The sequence below is a fragment of the Artemia sp. Qi Xiang Cuo genome, chromosome 3 (assembly GCF_049724085.1).
Source record: "Artemia sp. Qi Xiang Cuo chromosome 3, ASM4972408v1, whole genome shotgun sequence".
In the NCBI taxonomy this organism is placed as follows: Eukaryota; Metazoa; Arthropoda; class Branchiopoda; order Anostraca; family Artemiidae; genus Artemia; species Artemia sp. Qi Xiang Cuo.
The window spans coordinates 53,261,767-53,280,190 of NC_142796.1; the positions used below are offsets into that span (position 1 = coordinate 53,261,767).

The 18,424-nt window shown below is 35.3% G+C and overlaps 1 protein-coding gene across 1 annotated transcript in view; it reads right to left on the bottom strand.

The window, feature by feature from the left end:
- The window catches only part of LOC148954268 (uncharacterized), a 309,906-nt gene extending 304,557 nt beyond the window's left edge, over window positions 1-5,349 (bottom strand). Inside the window, exon 1 of the mRNA XM_089086137.1 lies at window positions 5,206-5,349. Coding sequence (XP_088942263.1) covers window positions 5,206-5,331 — 126 coding nt within the window. The 5' untranslated portion in view covers window positions 5,332-5,349. The remainder of the gene's footprint in view (window positions 1-5,205) is intronic.
- Window positions 5,350-18,424: the final 13,075 nt, after the last annotated feature.

The following is an 18,424-nucleotide window of genomic DNA, read 5'->3' on the forward strand; positions in this document are numbered from 1 at the left end:
AGCTTCTATAGAAATGATACCTCTTTGCAAATGACTCTGGTAACCCAATTACTTGAAAACTTACACACATATCTATGCCTTAGGCGTATAGTTCAAATCTTTATACGACTTACTACTAATATTTGGGGTACGGGTTAGACAAACCTCAAATTTTGACTTAGGGAAGAATTTTGAATTGAAGGGAGGGTTTGACTACGGTTGACTATGTTTCGTCTCCGTTCAACCCAAATGCTTATGGACCATAAAACACTATGGGACTTCTATCCTCTATTCGCGGTTAAGTAGCAAGGTAAATCGAAAAATACTATGCATTGCCAGTTTATCGGAAGTAGCGCATCTGCGACATCTCGGGAACAGACTGGGTGAGCAAGATTAAACTTCAATGTGTCTTTGAGGGGTTAGTAATGGCTAACGTATATGCATCAGACCTGCCTAAAAGTTGAAGCAGTGATGTAAATCAGAAGACACTAAGCGTACCCAGGTTATTAAAGTGGCATATGTGTGATATTTTCATAACGGCTTAGGAGATAAAGTAGAAACTTCCATTAGGGTATTAAGGGCAAAAGTGGACATCAAATTTTGACTTGGGTCTTAGGGTAAAGGTAGATATAATAGACCCTCGTTTCCCGGTTGCCGAAAACCATGTCAAGGGAACATTTTATTTCGTTCCATAATATTTGCGTGCAAGAAGCAAGGTAAATCAGAAGAAACTATATGGTAACAAGCAACAATAGGGAAATAATTTTTAGAGACAGTGGAGATAATTCGAATGAATATTTCGGCCCTATGTCCAAGGGCCTCCCTCAGCAAGACAAAAATATGTAAAAGAAAAAAGACATGCGACCAATCAAACCAAAAATTGAAATTTTTCAAAATAGTCCCAGCGTCCTTACTTCAGCGAAGCTTAACCAGGACTGATAAAAAAGTGAGGTAAAAGCTAACCTCAAAGGTCTTTTTGTGACCGGTTCTGTGTTAATGTCTATTGTTTTTTTTTTAATATTTTGTAAGATCATTTTTAATTAAATTTGGGTATTGAGCATTTAGTGTATATTCCCCCAAGTCCCTATTTAAGGAAATATTATTATCAATCTTAAGTCTGATTTCAAGTGCTTCTCGGACTACCTGTTTTATGCCTAAGTCAATTCTAATAAGGGCAGATTCATCAAAAAGTATATTGTGGCTAGGATTTTCAAATACATCACTGCCTAAAGAAGAATCAAATGAAAGATTATTTTGATTAAACTGTATAATTTGAACAAACTAATTCCAGAATAACGTAAATGTAATGTTTCATTTAAGTGTTTTTTCCAAGTGTTAAGTGTTTTTGTTTTTTTTTCAATCACTGATTTCCAAGTATTAAGTACTACTATTAGGTTAATGTAGTGTTTCATTTAAGTGTTTTATGAAGATCGCTGATCAAAGTTTATGTTATTTGTGCCTTTCATTTATGTTATTTTACTATGTTCATCGCCATATATTTGGCTTTAAAATACACTTCTCTATCTATCTATCTGATATGCAGAATAATTGTACCAAACACATTTTGCAAGCAGACCCACTATACTTTACCCTTCCCCTTTAATATGCAAATCTATAGCCCAAACTTATTTCTAAAGTAACGAAAAAACTAACGAAAAAACTTGTCTGTTCTCGAATTTTACATAGCGTAAAGTTGAGTGAGTGGTGCATAATAAACAAGAACCATTCTCCCTACAGAAATAAAAAAAAATAAAACTCAAAATAAAATTTTCAAATTTGGAAAGGCTTAATTTCCACAGGGGTGTATTTTTCGGGTTTTTTTTACTGAAATGGTATTTTCCGCAGGGGGGGTATATTCTGGGGGGTATCTTCTGGGGGATTCCCAGGGGTATTTTCCGCGGGGGGAGGGGTATTTTCCATGGGGGGTGTATTTTCCACGGGGAGGGGGGTATTTTCCGGGGGGGGGTATTTTTCGGGAGGGGAGTAATCACCAGGGGGGGGGGTAAATACCTAGAACCGATTTATATATATTTTGAATAAACATAAAAAGCCAATTCTTTTGATATGTCTATTGATATCAAAATTCTGTTTTTTAGAGTTTTAGCTACTGTTGAGCCACATCGCTCTTCACTTACAGTTCGTTACTACGAACTGTTGAAAACATTACTGGAGGAATGAGCCTTATGTATAGTTGTCTTTTTTTCGTAGTCTCTTTGACACTTACATCCATAAGTCTCTGGCTTAGGGGAACACAGTGAACGAATATAAAGAAGAAATTGTTCATCGGACAATTGCACCCAATCACTTTTTTTCGAAAAGCACGAAGTAAATTGCTGGAAAAAAATATTTAAGGATAAAGAAAGACATTTTTCGAAACATGCGTATAGCTTATATTATCATGTACAACTTAGCAGTTAGCAAATATTTGCAATGACACCTCAATTAGTCAATTTCAGCCCAGATATTCAAGTTTAATACCCCCAGATAATCTCGATCTTTCAAAAAAAACCACGATTACAATTAATATATCAGACCAAATTAGTTTTCCTTATTCTGAATTCCCGATCAAACAGTTCATGGTAACAAACTGTAAGTAAGGAGCGAGACTGCTCAATAGTTACCGAAACTCTAAAAAACGAAATTTTGACACCGATAGATACATCAAAAGAATTGGATTTTCATGCTGATATCAAATATATAAGTTTCATCAAGTTTAGTCTTACCCGTCAAAAGTTACGAACCTGAAAAAACTTTCTTCGGAAAATAGGGATGCACCCCCTAAAAGTCATAGAACCTTAATGGAAATCACACCATTAGATTTAGCGTATCAGAGAACCCTAATGTAAAGGTTTCAAGCTCTTATCTGTAAAAATGTGGAATTTTGTATTTTTTCTCCAGAAGAAAGATAACGGATGGTTTGTTTTTTGTTTTTGTTTTTTTTTTTACCCAGGGGTGATCATATCGACCCAGTGGTACAAGAATATCGCGAGAGGGCTCATTTGAACGTAAGTCAAAAGTTTTATTGCCCTTTTTAAGTGATCAAAAAATTTGAGGGCAACAAGGCCCCCTCCCAAGCTTCTTTTTTCCCAAAGTCACCCGATCAAAGTTTTAAGATAATCCTTTTGTTCAGCATAGACAAAAAATCTGACAACTATATCTTTGAGGATGACTTAATCCCCCACAGTCTCCGGGATAAGGACTGCAAGTTATGAACTTTGCCCATTGTTTACATACAGTATTGGTTATTGGGAAGTATGCAGACGTTTTCAGTTGTTGTTTTTTCTGGTGGGGGGAGAAGGTCGGGGGAGTGTCTTAAGTGGAGGGATTTTTCCATCGAGGAAGTTTTCATGGGGGAAGAGGGTGCCTGATTTCCCAGCATTATTTGAAAAACGGTCAGAAATTAAATGAAAAGAAGCGAGTTTTTTTAAACGACAAATAAGGAGCAACATCAAAACTTAAACGAACAGAAATTATTACGTGTATAAGGGGGTTCGCCTCCTAGTCAATACCTTGCTCTTTACGCTAAAGTTCGAATTTTGTTCCAATTCTTTAAGAATGACCCCTGAATCACAAAGGACATTTAATTAGAATAAATAGCTCTTTTGAAAGTACTAAAAAAAACTTACACCTTACTTTCAGTTTAAAAAACTTGTTTCTTTTTGTTTAATACATTTAAGAATGATGGCTTCGAGACTTTCCGAAAAATATTCTGGCTAGTGAGATTACTGGTTTGTGGTAGACTGTGTTGGGTTGAGATATACATGGCAATTACCCTGCTACGATACAAGTAGATTGTCCTGTTACTAGCATTTGAATTGGTAAGTCGCTCAATATGTTTGACTTGAGATGTATAATACTAAGTCGGATATCAAAATTTTATTTCGTCTTTTTTATTTCGTTTTGTCGGCCTCAGTTTCTATTTTACTCCTTTACACCTAGGACTTGGCTAAAAATATATTTATTTTTCTCTTTTTATCACTGGCTATGAATTTTTCTCGTTATATTCGTTGTCCCACGTTTTCCGTTATTGCTAGCATGGAAGCCAGCATGGTCTTAAAAATTATCAAAATGGATGTAGATTGTTCAAGTTCAGAAATTCAAAGAGATGCCAGTTTTGGGTAGGAATTTGAATTTAAGATACTTTTACGATTTTGCACAAGGTTTCTTCTATTTTTAATGTAACTTCTGGGTATTTTGGTGCTCCGATTATTATCCAGCCACTCAAAATATCGCCCTAAAAGAAATGCCCTTGAAAATTTTTTTATATCCCAGCTTCCTTGTCACGAAGCTACAACTACATGGCATTAGCAATACCTAACAGCAATAGCAGGCTGAAATAAATTAATTTGGTCTTATAGTTGAGCCGTAAAACCTTTTAAGAAGACTAAAGTGTTAGTCTTTTGTTATTCAAAAGGAATTATGTGTTATGTTCTGATTAACTGATTTTTATATCCCCAGTTTAAAATTAGGTGAGCAAAAATTTAGTTTAAAAGTTTTTTTTTTAAGGGATGTCTTTTATCGTTTTCAATTTGTTCAGAAAGACTTTTTTTGTAAACTGTTTTTTTGTGTCATTTATAGTTTGAAAAAATAGCTGGATACTAAATTTATCAGTTTAGAAACTTTATCTTTAAAAAGAAATCTGCGTATAATCTGGTTAATAAGATCTGTCAAAGAATTCATAGCTCGTTTTAAGTTTTTTTTTTCTCACTTCCATTTACAATATATTTTGTTTAACTTAACGCATTTTAAATTTTCGAGCCTGATCGACTAAGAACATTATGCAGTCCTATGGATATCCTCTATGAATTAAAATATATATAAAAATGATAATAATTCACTTGGCATGGTCAAACCCCAAAATTAGCAAAAAGCTTAAGCGGTTTCACAATACGCACGTAATTTCCTATGCGAAGTGGCTATGCCACGTTAAGTATCACCTGTCTTGCTTGAATACGTCCTTTCATACTAGGCTAACACCTAATGATAATAATAATGATAACAATAACAATAATAATAATAATAACGATAATAATAATAATAATAATGCAACATAATAATAACATGATTTATATAAATAATAATAGGGATATTAGTTTAAATAATAATAATTATAATACCTGTCATAATAACATAATAATAAATAATATTAGCAATGATGGAAAGTTTTAAAAATAAAGAAAACAATAGTCTTAATGATTTTATTAATAATCATTCGAAGAAGCTTACTATCCAGGTGCTATCTCCATGCTTTGATAAGCTATTTATCACATTTTCAAAGAAATACTCGTGCAAAGGTATCAAAGGAATTTCATCTGAATTTCTATTCCAAGGAGATTTGAGAATCTTGGACATTTTTGAAAACACCACCTTAATTACCAGAAACTTGGGCTTAAATAAGGTTTCTCCTGAGAGATGAAGAGAGATGAAATTACTTGTTTGAATAGTGATAAGAGCCGAGCAAGGATAAATAAATTGCTGTTTGGAATACAGATTATCTTAAGATATTAAGCTCCGACTAAATTTTATTGCCGTGTAATTGCTGACAACTTGGCAGAAGCAAGAGGAAAAAAAATATTTTGAAAAAATGTAATTTTTTCAAAATTGTCTTTTTTTAAGCTTGGACATGTTTTCTCTGTCCGTCTGTGATTCTTTTACTTGATTTTAACTGAAGCTCTTGTCCGTTAATGTTTTATTTTATACCTTTTATTTTTATCCCTTTTGAGGAATTTTCAAAAGCAACATTTAGAATTTATTGCTTGGGATACAGGTTATCTTAGGATATTAAATTAATTGAGGAAATACGACTAATTTTAATACAGGTTAATGGCTATAAACTTGGCAAAAGCAATAGGAAAACATATATTCCGAGAAAAATTTAGTTCATAATAACCCTCTTAACAATATTTTTTCAAGAATAGGGCCTATTTTCTCTGCCTTTTTAATCTTTTACCTGATTTTAAACACATTCGTTATATACCAATTGTTCCTTTCAGTAATTTTCTGAGAAACTATCAAATAGAAAATGTATGGAATTCTTTGTTTGAAATACAGATTATCTTAAGATATTACGCTGGCGGAGAAAATCTAACTAGTTTTATTGCAGTTAAATTACTGGAAAATTAGCAAAAGAACGAGAAAAATATATAATTAGGGAAAAAGCTAAGTCAGTCCTTATACTGTGGTTACAGGTTTAAAGCCTGTTTTCTCTGTTTGTCTGTGATGGTTTTATCTAATCATAGTCAGCGCGATGGCGCTGCCTAAGAACGATGTCGGCACAATGTATTATTTATTTTTCTTTTTTCTTCTTTTTCTTCTCCAAACCCGGACGCTTCGTATCGAAGAAGTTGTCGTAGAAACTTCGAAAAAGGCTCATTCGATTCGAAATTGGAGTGGCTAGTGCCCTTTTTAATAGTCGAAAGTGATTGGAGGGCAACTAACACCCCCCCCCCCATATCGCCCATCATTCCCCCAAACACATCCAATCAAAATTTTGAGATAGCCATTTTGTTCAGCTTAGTTGATTTGAAAATGGAAAATATCTTTTTGAGGAGGACAATCCCCCACAACCCTCGGGGCAAGGGTTTTAAGTTATGTCCTGGGGGCATATAAGGTTTTTATAGAAGGCGTTGTCGTACAAACTTCAAAAAAGGCTCCTTCGATTGGAAATTCAAAGAGCTAGTGGCCTTTTTAATAGTCGAAAGTGATTGGAAGGCAACTAGCCCCCCCCCCCACACCCATCATTTCCCCAAACACATCCAATCAAAATTTTGAGATAGCCATATTGTTCAGCGTAGTTGAATTCCACATAGAAAATATATTTCTGAAGAGGACACTCCCCCACAGCCCTCGGGGCAAGGGTTTTAAGTTATGCCCTGGGGGTATATAAGGTTTTTATAGAAGGCGTTGTCGTAGAAACATCAAAAAAGCCTCATTCGATAGGAAATTCAAAGGACTAGTGCCCTTTTTAATAGTGGAAAGTGATTGGAGGGCAACTAGCCCCCCCCCCACCCCATCATTCTCCCAAACACATCCAATCAAAATTTTGAGATGGCCATTTTGTTCAGCGTAGTTGATTTCCAAATAGAAAATATCTTTTTAAGGAGGACATTCCCTCAAACCCTCAGGGCAAGGGATGTAAATTATGCCCTAGGGCTATATAAGGTTTTTATTCAAGGCGTTGTCGTAGAAACTTCAAAAAAGGCTCAGTCGGTTGGAAATTCAAAGGGCTAGTACCATTTTTAATAGTTGAAAGTGATTGAACGGTAACTAACCGCCCTCTCACGTCCACCTTTTCCCCAAACACATCCAATCAACATTTTTAGATAGCCATTTTGTTTAACGTAGTCTTAAGTTCTGGAAATTAGGTCTTTGAGGATTACAACTCCCTCACAGCCCTAAGCATGAGGGTTGTAACTTATGCCCTAGGGGCATATAAAGTTTTTATTGAACGCCTTGTAGAAACTTCAAAAAGGGCTCATTCGATTAGAAATTGAAATGACTTGTGCCCTTTTTCATAGTCGACAGTAATTGGAAGGCAACTAACACCCCTTCCACGTCCACCATTTCCCCAAACACATCCAATCAAAATTTTGAGATAGCCATTTTGTTCCACCCAATTAAAGTTCAGGAAATTATATCTTTGAGCAGGACACTCCCCCCCCCCCACAGTCTTCAAGACAAAGTTTACAAGTTATGCCCTGGGGCATATAAGTTTTTATTGAAATCTATGTCGTAGAAACTTGAAAAAGGGCTCATTCGATTGGAAATTTAAAGGTCTAGTGCCCTTTTTAATAGTCGAAAGTGATTTGAGGGCAACTAGCCCCCCTCTGTTGCCCATCTTTTCCCCAAACACAACCAATCAAAATTTTTAGATAGCCATTTTGTTCAGTGTCGTGGATTTCCAGGTGGAAATTATGTTTTTGACAAGGACACTCCCCCACATCCCTTAGGGCAAGGGTTGTAATTTATGCCCTGGGCACATTTAAGGTTTAATAGAACGCGTCGTCGTAGGAACTTCAAAAAGCGATCATTCGATTTGAAATTGAAATGGCTAGTTCCCTTTTTAATAGTCAAAAGTGATTTGAGGGCAACTAACTCCCCTTCCATGCCCACCTTTTGACCAATCATATCCAATCAAAATTTTTAGATAGCCATTTTGTTCCACACAGTTTAAAGTTCAGGAAATTATACCTTTGAGCAGGACACTCCCCCCAAAGTCTTCTTTGTTTTTGGAAATTAGGTCTTTAAGGATGACAACCCATCCCCCCCAGAACCATCAGGGCAAGGGTTTTAAGCTATGCCCTGGGAGCATGTAAGGTTTTTATAGAAAGCGATGTTGTAAAAACATCAAAAAGGGCTCATTCAATTTCAAAAAGGGACCATTTGATTGGGAATTGAAATTGCCCCTTATTAAGATAGTCATTAGAGATAGTCATTTTGTTCAACGTAGTTGAAAGTTCTGGAAATTATGTATTTAAGGATGACAAATCCCCCAGAGTCCCCGGGGCGAAAGTTGTAAGTTATGCCCTGGGTGTATATAAGGATTTTAATGATATAGGTGTCTTAAAAACTTAAAGAGGGGCTCATTCAATTGGAAATTGAGAGGGATAGTGCCCTTTTTTATAGTTGAAAGTGACTGGAGGGTAACTAATCCCCATTTTACGCCCAGCATTCTCTCAAACACATCCAATCAAAATTTTCAGATAGCCATTTTGTTCAACGTACTAGAAAGTTCTGGAAATTAGGTCTTTGAGGATGACAACCCCCCCCCCTCCAGCCCTCAGGGCAAGGGTTGTAAGTTATTCCCTGGGAGAATATAAAGTTTATATTGAAAGCATTGTCGTAGAAACTTCAAAAGGGATCATTTGATTGGAAATTGAAAGGGCTAGTGCTTTTTTAATAGTTGAAAGTGATTGGAGAAAGACTAACGCCCCTCTCACGTCTAATATTTTCCCAGACACATCCAATCAAAATTTTGAGATGACCACTTTGTTTAACGTAGTTGAAAGTTCTGGAAATTACGTCTTAGAGGATGACAACCACCCTCACAGTCCTTAGGGTAAGAGTTGTAATTTATGCCCTGGGGGCATATAAGGTGTTTATATAAGGTGTTGTCTTAGAAACTCAAAAAGGGCTCATTCGATTGGAAACCAAAAGGCCTAGTGCCCTTTTTATTAGTCGAAAGTGATTGGAAGGCTTGACATTTTTATAGTAAAGGTGGATGTGGGTATAATGTATTATTTTTTTGTTGTTGTTGTTGTTTAGACCAGAGCACATTGTATCGAAGGAGTTTTCGTAGTTTCTTCGAAAAGGGCTCATTCGATTGAAAATAGAAAGGGCTGATGCCCTTTTTAATAGTCGAGAGTGATTGGAGGGAAACTAATCCCCCTCCCACGTCCACCCTCCCATTTGACTTTATGTTTAAAAACTAAATGTTGCCATAAGATTAAATCAAAATGCACTGTGTTAATGGTAATTCCCAATAAGGCATCTCAGCAGTATCCCAAGACCGACTGAGGGTATTATGTTCAAGCTTTCGAGGCTGCTTCTGCTCTTAAAATTTAACCAAACCAAAATAGCGTAAGAGTATCCAAGCTATCAAAGAAAGTAAACAGATTTTTTTGCGAATGGTATCAAGTTTTCCATTTCAGGTCAACTAAAGGATGTATGAAACTAAATTAAACACTATTATCTGTGTATAGATTTTTAAGAGGGTGTATGCTGTTATAAATTGCTGAAAATTTTTCTCCAGCATACAAATAGCAGGCCAAACTATAAATTCTTAAAAAAAAAAAATATTTAAAGTATTATTTTCATTTTCTCTGAAAAGACTATGCCAAAATAAACGAACAGAAATTAATTAAAAAAACTTCTTCCACAAAATAAGTTTTTCAAAGAAAAGCAAAGAACTCCAAAATTAAACAAAAAATGAGCAAAAATAAAATCAAATAATCTGCCTTCCCAAGACCAGAACATAATTTGCACTTTATTGAAAAAAATACAAATGAATGTGCATTGTCATTTAATATGCATATACTGAAATTTAGTAATCAAAATGTTAATATTGTTTGATTTATTAAAGTTATAAAAGTAAAAGCATTTATATTTTTTTCAGTAAAGTGCAAATTATGTTCTGGTCTTAGAAGGCATAGTGGTTTTGAGCCCAACTTATGTTAATTTCTGCTCGTTTTGAGTTTGACTCGGTAATTTACTGTAATTTCTGTTCGTTTTGGGATTCATTTATTTATCGATGTTGATTTGTGGTAGTTTCACGCTTGGTAGATTATTTTATTTTATTTTTGCTCATTTTTTGTTAAATGGAGTTCTTTATTTCTCTTTGAAAAACTTATTTTGTGGGAAAAGGTTTTTTAATTAATTTTAACTAAAGCCAATGTCCATTAGTGTTTTGGACACATAAGTACTTCAAATAGAACATTTTCAGAATTTGTTTTTGGAATAAAGGCTGTCTCTTATGGTATTAAATTAACGGAAAAAATAAGACTAACTTTAATGGATTTTAATTGCTAACTTAACAATATTTTTTCAAGCATCCGGCCTATTTTCTCTACCTGTTCTTAGTCTTTTACTTGACTTTAACCGCAGTCGTTATCTGTTAGTTTTTTTAATAAATTTTCTAAGAAACTTTTGTTTGGAATTCTTTTGTTGCAAAATAAGTTATCCTCAGTTATTAATCTGCCAGAGAAAATTCAACTAGTCGTATTGCAATTCAATTACTAGAAACTTGGCGTAGTCAAGAGAAAAATGTATATTTAGAAATAAGCTTGTCATTTTCTGTAGGTTTTTTTTCCCTGTAATTCTTTCTTTTGACTATACCCGAAGCGGTTGTTTGTTAGTGTTTTGTTCAGAAATTTTGTGAGAAGTTTTCAAATGAAACCGGTTTAGAATTAGTTGTTTGTAATACAGCTAGTTGAGAAAAGACAACTAGTTATAATGCAGTTCATTTGTAACAGGAAACTTGGCAAAAGAAAGAGGAAAATATATATCCGGGTTGCAGCGGTAGGTAGCAAACTAGTAAGAGTCAATTACGTCCCATACTAAGAAATACAATGGCCCGTAACTCCTAAAAATAGCGTCAGATCGAAACACAAAGTATACTATTAGAACCGCCTTGTCTGAAACTCCTAAATAGGAAACTTGCAGTCTCTTGGCTTGAACAGCAAACCAAATACATTGGCCTGAAAAACAAGAAAATTTGCTTCAACTACGATATTCTGCATCGACGGTATCTTTTTTCCGTTTTTTCTTTCTCCTCAGCCAGCTGGGCACTGGAAAATCATAGAGAGCTGTTTAATGTATCATTTTAAAGGAAATTCTTACATCTAGTGCCTTTAGTAATTAGAAATAAAACAGTTTTTAAAATAGAATCAATTTTTACAAAAAACTCCATTTTCATGTACAAGCTTGATAAATGACGTCATAACCGTAGGTTATAACTATATATGACGTAATAATTGAATGCAATAATTATACACGTTTATCTTTTTACAAGATAGTATAAGAAATACATATAATTACAAGAATCAATTTTTTGAGAAAAACTGAATTTTTCTATGATCAAACCGTTCGTGGTAACGAACTGTAAGTAAGGAGCGACTCGGCTCAATAGCCGAAACTCTAAAAAACAGAATTTTTATACCAGTAAATACATCAAAAGAATTGGATTTTTATGCTGATTTCAAAAATATACTACTACTAATACTAACAACTCACCGCAGCACCACGCCGCCTGAGGCCAACACAGCTGCGCACGCTCCTCCACCCCAATCTGTTCAAAGCCTCCCTTTTTACACCCGCCCACGAAGTTTCCATTCCCTTTAAATCTTTCTTTATGACGTCCTCCCACCCCTGACGAGGACGACCTGCTTTCCGTTTTGCCCTAGATGATTGGCCGAAAAGAACAATCTTTGGCAATCTGTCATCCTTCATCCGCACAACGTGCCCTAACCACCTCAACCTTTCTTTCATTATAGCCCTAGAGAGCGGTATTGAACCACATTTTTCGTATAGCCTATTGTTTGAAACACGGTCAGTCAGCCGGGTACCCAGAACAATCCTTAAGCAATTTCTCCTGAAAATATCTAGCAAATCTTAATCCGCTTTTCGGACCGTCCATGCTTCAGAGCCATATTTGACCACTGTCATCAATGTAGCTTCTAATATTCTAATCTTGGTTTGCAGACTTACCTTCCAATTCTCCCAGACTTTTTTCAACTGTGAAAAAACACCCTGAGCCTTGGCTATTATATTTTTAACATCTTCACTGCTCCCACCATCTTTACTAATAATGCTACCAAGGTAAGTGAAGCTGTCCACCTGATCAATCTTTTCATTACCCAACATCACCTTTTCATCTTCACTTTTTCCTAGCCTTAGTGACTTAGTCTTCTTAATATTAATTTTCAAACCAATACTAGCACCGTGAACTCGCAAAACCTCTAAAAATTCATTCATTTTGCTCACACTTTCATTTAGGATGCTTAAACCATCAGCATAATCTAAGTCCAGGAGACTTTTTCCTTCCCATTTGATTCCGTGGTCTCCCATTGCCTTTCCTTTGCTCTTTAAGACAAAGTCCATCAAAATAATCTATATAAAGGGGGATAGAACACAACCCTGCTTAACCCCTGATTTAATACAAAACCAGCTGCTAACCTCATTTCCTACCTTAACCGCAGTAATGTTATTCTCGTACATAGCACTAATCACTTTAATGTATTTGTCTGGTATACCATACAAGGATAAATCCTTTACTAAAGCTCTTCTATCAACAGAATCGAACGCTTGCTCATAATCTATAAAACTAAGGATCAAAGGTATTTGAAAACTCAGGCACTTCTCAATTATTAGCATAAGAGTGAAAATTTGGTCAACACATCCTCTACCTTTTCTAAAACCACACTGCTCTTCTCTTAAAACTTTGTCTGCGGCATCTCTCAATCTAAAAAGTATCATATTACTAAGTAAGTTGCTACACACAGAGACCAGACTAATGCCTCGATAATTACCACACTCACTTTTATCACCTTTCTTATAAAGTGGCCTAATTAAGGTTTTCCTAAAATCGTTAGGTACTTCCCCTTTTTCAAAAATCATATTCATAATCTTCAATAACTTATTTCTAACCTCAGAGCCACCATATTTAAGAAACTCATTTACCACCGTATCAGCACCTGGAGCCTTATTATTCTTTATTCCTTTTAGTACTGTTGCTAATTCCTCCTCACAAAACAAATCTTCCTTCACATCCAAGGTATCACAAACTTTTTCATTTTCCTCTATATTTTTTCCTGCAACTCTATCTCGGTTAAGCAAGTTCTCAAAATGTTCAGCCCATCTCTCTTTAGTTTTTTTCTTATCACTAATTGCGACCCCATTCCTATCTTTAACTGGGACAAGTCCGGATTGACTACTCCCTCTCAATTTGTTAACGTGCCAGTACAAAACTTTAATATTATGCCGTCTAGCTGTATCTTCCAGTTCCTTGGCAATTTTATCCATGGCCCCCACTTCACACCTCCTTAGTTCATATTTTAATGCTTTCTCCACTTTCTTAACATTTCTTTTGTTTTCATACTATTTATCACTCAGATAATTCTTGTACAAGTCCTTTCTCCTTTCTATTAAACATAAAGCCTTTTCACTAATATTCTTAGCTGCAGTTCTAGCTTTCTTCCCTAATACACCTTCTGCAACTTCACAAATTATTTTTCTAAAATTATTCCAACCATCTTCAACATTATCAAATTTTAAAATCTAAAGTTTAATATTCAACTGTTCCTGGAAAGTTACTCTCAAATTGTCATCCTGGAGTCTACCAACATCATAACTTCCCGGGAGGTAGTTACCCTTCCGATATTTAAGCTTTAAATTAACCCTTGACACTACTAGATGGTGATCTTTACTTTTAACATCAATAACAGCACTCCTATATACCCTAGTATCTTGTATTGATCCTGCCAGTCTTCGGTTTACTATAACATAATCAATAATGTATTCTGTCTCACCATCACGTGAATACCATGTTAACTTATGAACCATTTTATGACCTAACACCGTATTGGTTATAACTAGATTGTTATACCTACAAAATTGCAAATGTCTGTATCCATTACTGTTTTCTTTTCTTACACCAAATTTACCTAGGCTGGGATACAATCTATCCCTATTTCTACCAACCTGGGCGTTAGAATCTCCCAGTAATAACATCATATTTCTACCTGGGATCCTGTCTATTTGCTCCTGTAACTGTAAGTAAATTTCATCTGAGTCACTAGTATCTCCGTCAGTCGGTTCTACAGGGGCGTATACTACTATAACTGATACCCTGAACTTTCTAGTCATAAAATGAGCAATTAGTATTCTATTATTAATACCTTCCCAGCCTAAACAAGACTTAGAAGCTTCCTTATTCATCATGAGCCCTACTCCCGTGAATACCATGTTAACTTATGAACCATTTTATGACCAAACACCGTATTGGTTATAACTAGATTGTTATACCTACAAAATTGCAAATGTCTGTATCCATTACTGTTTTCTTTTCCTACACCAAATTTACCTAGGCTGGGATACCATCTATCCCTATTTCTACCAATCTGGGTGTTAGAATCTACCAGTAATAACATCATATTTCTACCTGGGACCTTGTCTATTTGCTCCTGTAACTGTAAGTAAAATTCATCTGAGTCACTAGTATCTCCGTCAGTCGGTTCTACAGGGGCGTATACTACTATAACTGATACCCCTGAACTTTCTAGTCATAAAATGAGCAATAAGTGTTCTATTATTAATGCCTTCCCAGCCTAGACAAGACTTAGCAGTTTTCTTATTCATCATGAGCCCTACTCCCTGTCTATGTACCACATCCTTCCTGCCTGAGTAAACAAATTATATATCACCTAATTTCATGCTTCCTACCCCTGGGATATGAGTTTCTGGAACTCCTAATAAATCCAGTTCAATTTGTCTGAATTCGTCAGTCAAAATGTCGATACGATAGTCATTTTTTAATGTCGTAACATTCCAAGTTCCAATGTTCTTTAAATCATTGAAATTATTTTCGCCTCAGGAAAAGCAATGATCCCGGATACCAGTGCAGGACGGGGATCACATATATCCTCAAGTTTACACCGAAGTGCTTAAGCCGGCTTAGAACCGGACAGCAAGAAGTCCCTGGGACCTCCATGAATGGAGGCTTTGTGCAATCCTGGGCCCATCTTGGTCACAACATGGTTTTCAGCACTTGGCGATGCTCTTCTATCAATAAGAGTCGAATATATAAGTTTCATCAAAATTAGTCTAACCCAGCAAAAGTTACGAGCCGAAAAAAAATTGCCTTATTTTCAAAAACAGAGGGAAATATCCTCTAAAAGTGATAGAATCTTCATGAAAATCAAACCATCAGATTCAGCGTAAGAGAAAACCCAACTGTAGATGTTTCAAGCTCTTATCTCGAAAAATGTAGAATTTTGTATTTTTCGCCAAAAGAACGATCACGGATGCGTGTTTTTTTTTCAGGGGTGACCGTATCGATCCAGTAGGCCTATAATATCGTGAGAGGGCTCATTCGAACGGAAATTTAAAGTTCTAGAGCCCGTTTTAAGTGACCAAAATAATTTGATGGCAACTTGGCCCACCCCCATGCTCATTTTTTCTCAAAGTCACGCAATTAAAATTTTGAGATTGCCATTTTGTTCAGCATAGTCGAAAATCTAATAAACATGTCTTTGATGATGACTTAGTCCCCCAGAGCTCCACGGGGGAAGAACTGCAAGTTATGAACTTTGCCCATTGTTTACATATAGTATTGGTCATTGGGAAGCATACAGACGTTTTCAGGAGGGATTTTTTCTGGTGGGGAGGGGGCGGAGGAGAGGGTTACGTGGCAGGATCTTTCCATGGAGGATGTTTCCTTGGGGGAGGGACATTTCTATGAACGAAGCGCCTGATTTCCCAGCATTATTTAAAAAACGATCAGAAATTAAATAAAAAAAAATAAGTTTTTTTCAACTGAAAGCAAGGAGCATGATTAAAATTTTAAATGAACAGAAATTACTACGTATATGAGGGGACTCTCCCCCTAGGCGATACCTCGCTCTTTACGCTAAAGTATTATTTTTTATTTCAAAAGAGCTATCTATTCTAATTAAGCGGCCTTTGTGATTCAGGGATTTGTGATTCGAACAAAATTCGAACTTTAGCGTAAAGAGCGTGGTATTGACTAGCAGGCGAACCCCCTTATATGCATAATAATTTCTGTTTGTTTTAAGTCTTAATTTTGCTCCTTACTTTCAGTTTAAAAAGTTGTTTTTTCTTATCTAATTACATAAAGGATTGATTTAGTTTCATATTGAAAGACGATCATTAGAAAAACAAACCATTGTATATATTGGACTTAGTTAGCTGCTCACTTCCTTGAGTTTCGTCTCTTACTATTATAAAGATGAAAAAGCCGTAGGCTTTTTTATGTTTTTTTAATCAGGTATATTATGATATTTTGAAAAAAAGGCTTAACAATGTTTTTTCAAGCTTGTAACCGGTTCTGTATCCGTGATTACTTTGCCTTATTTTTAGCAAAACCGTTGTTTATTACTGTTTTTCTCAGAAATTTTCTGAAATTGAAGCCTTGGTTATGTCATCTTTATGTTGTTGCAGATGTCTATCTAAATTTTTATTTAGGCTACACACCTTTACCAGAGTATAGGTATTTCTTTAAGGCCTATCGTAGCATAAACAAAAGCCCCCACTTCAAATATTGAAAACTGGCTACGTACAGCTTTCAAATTTTTACTCCATACCTAAAAATTCCAAATAGAAAATCCTAAACAAAAATTTAACTTCAGCAAGATAATAATGTTTATTTGAATAGGGTTTTTGAGGGAGTATTAATTCACCACATTACACACAAGTTTAATTTAAAAACAATTCAACAAATTACAATATAAAACCAATAGCAAATACCAATGAACCTGAATCAAAGATACCTATTAGGTTGGCTGCAAAAAAGTAAGAATAGTATTGAAAACATGCTCTTGATTTGGTTTTTTACCTGAATGAACTGCCTTGTTTATTGTTGTCATTTTTTTCTCCAGTCCTGGTTGAACTTCTTTGAAGTAATGATTCTAGGAATGTTTTGATTTTCAGTCATTTTTTCAGTCCTGGTACACCCGTGCCCCAGCCATTTAAACATTTGCCTCTCAATTACTTGGACTATTTGTCTTGGCTTTTCTCTGTCTACAATTAGCCATGTCTTGATGCAGCCTATGCAACTTACTGCAAAATACTTGATAACTTCAATTCAATTTGAAGCAATGATGCAAGGATTGTTTAAATTTTTAATTTAAGTTTTAATGATCGCAAATTTTATTGCAAATCTTATTTATATTCTTATATGTTTTATATGTTTAAAATTTCTTGACGCAAAAAAATGCCGTCCTTAAGAGACAATACCAAATTCATGAAGTGGTTTAGGGATAGGATCTAACATCCGTCAATCCATCAAAACATTACAGCAGCTTAGATTGAGGTTCGTGACGTGAGATAGTCTATGAGCCAAACTTGGGGCTTATTACACAAATTATGGCGCTTTCAAAGATCATCATGGTCTATGTGTTCAGAAGGTTTTTAGTGTTTTCTACTCTTAATCTGAAAATTTCGCTTCATAAATAATTCAAAATAAATGTCCTGAAGCAGCACATGATTTCGCCAGTGAAATATACCTCATTATTTTCAGATCAAGCGGGAAATCCCACCCCCCTGAAAAATTTTCCACACAATCCTCCCCTTCAATGGTGTTGCTCCCCCATAAAATTTCCTCCCGCAGAATTTCGTTGATATATATTTAACTTTGTTTTACGAGGGGGATTCCCCCGCAAACCAAATGACGTTCATGCATGGTCAGAAAAACCGGTTCTACTTAGGTTCTATTTATATAGGCACTATAACATATAAGTACCCTAAATGTTTCTAAACGTTCATCCCTTTCATTTATTTTCCGCGGGATAATTTATTACTTCTCTGTCAGTTTTCATGGGTGGCTCAACTGTTAATTTTATGGAAATAAATAGTTAGCCATAATACCTGACACTTGCCCCCTACCCAAATAATAACGAGTAAACCGATATAGTAACAATTTTAGAAAATTTGTTTAAAAATATATTACATATTTTGGACGTAATTCTTGGATTTTTAAGGAGAAAATTTTCTTTTTGCCACTCTTCATTGAGGATACTTGCCATTTTTTATTCAGTTCCTCTATTTGCAATGAGAAATTTTTGTCTACAATTATGGTTTCTTCAATCTGTAACAAAGGAATGCTCGAAGTGGACGAGAAAGTTGTCGTTAGTGAAGTAGGAGTGCGATGCAAAAATGAATCAAGTAAAAAGCGAAAACGAACTAAAGTGACGATGACTCTGGGGGATTATTT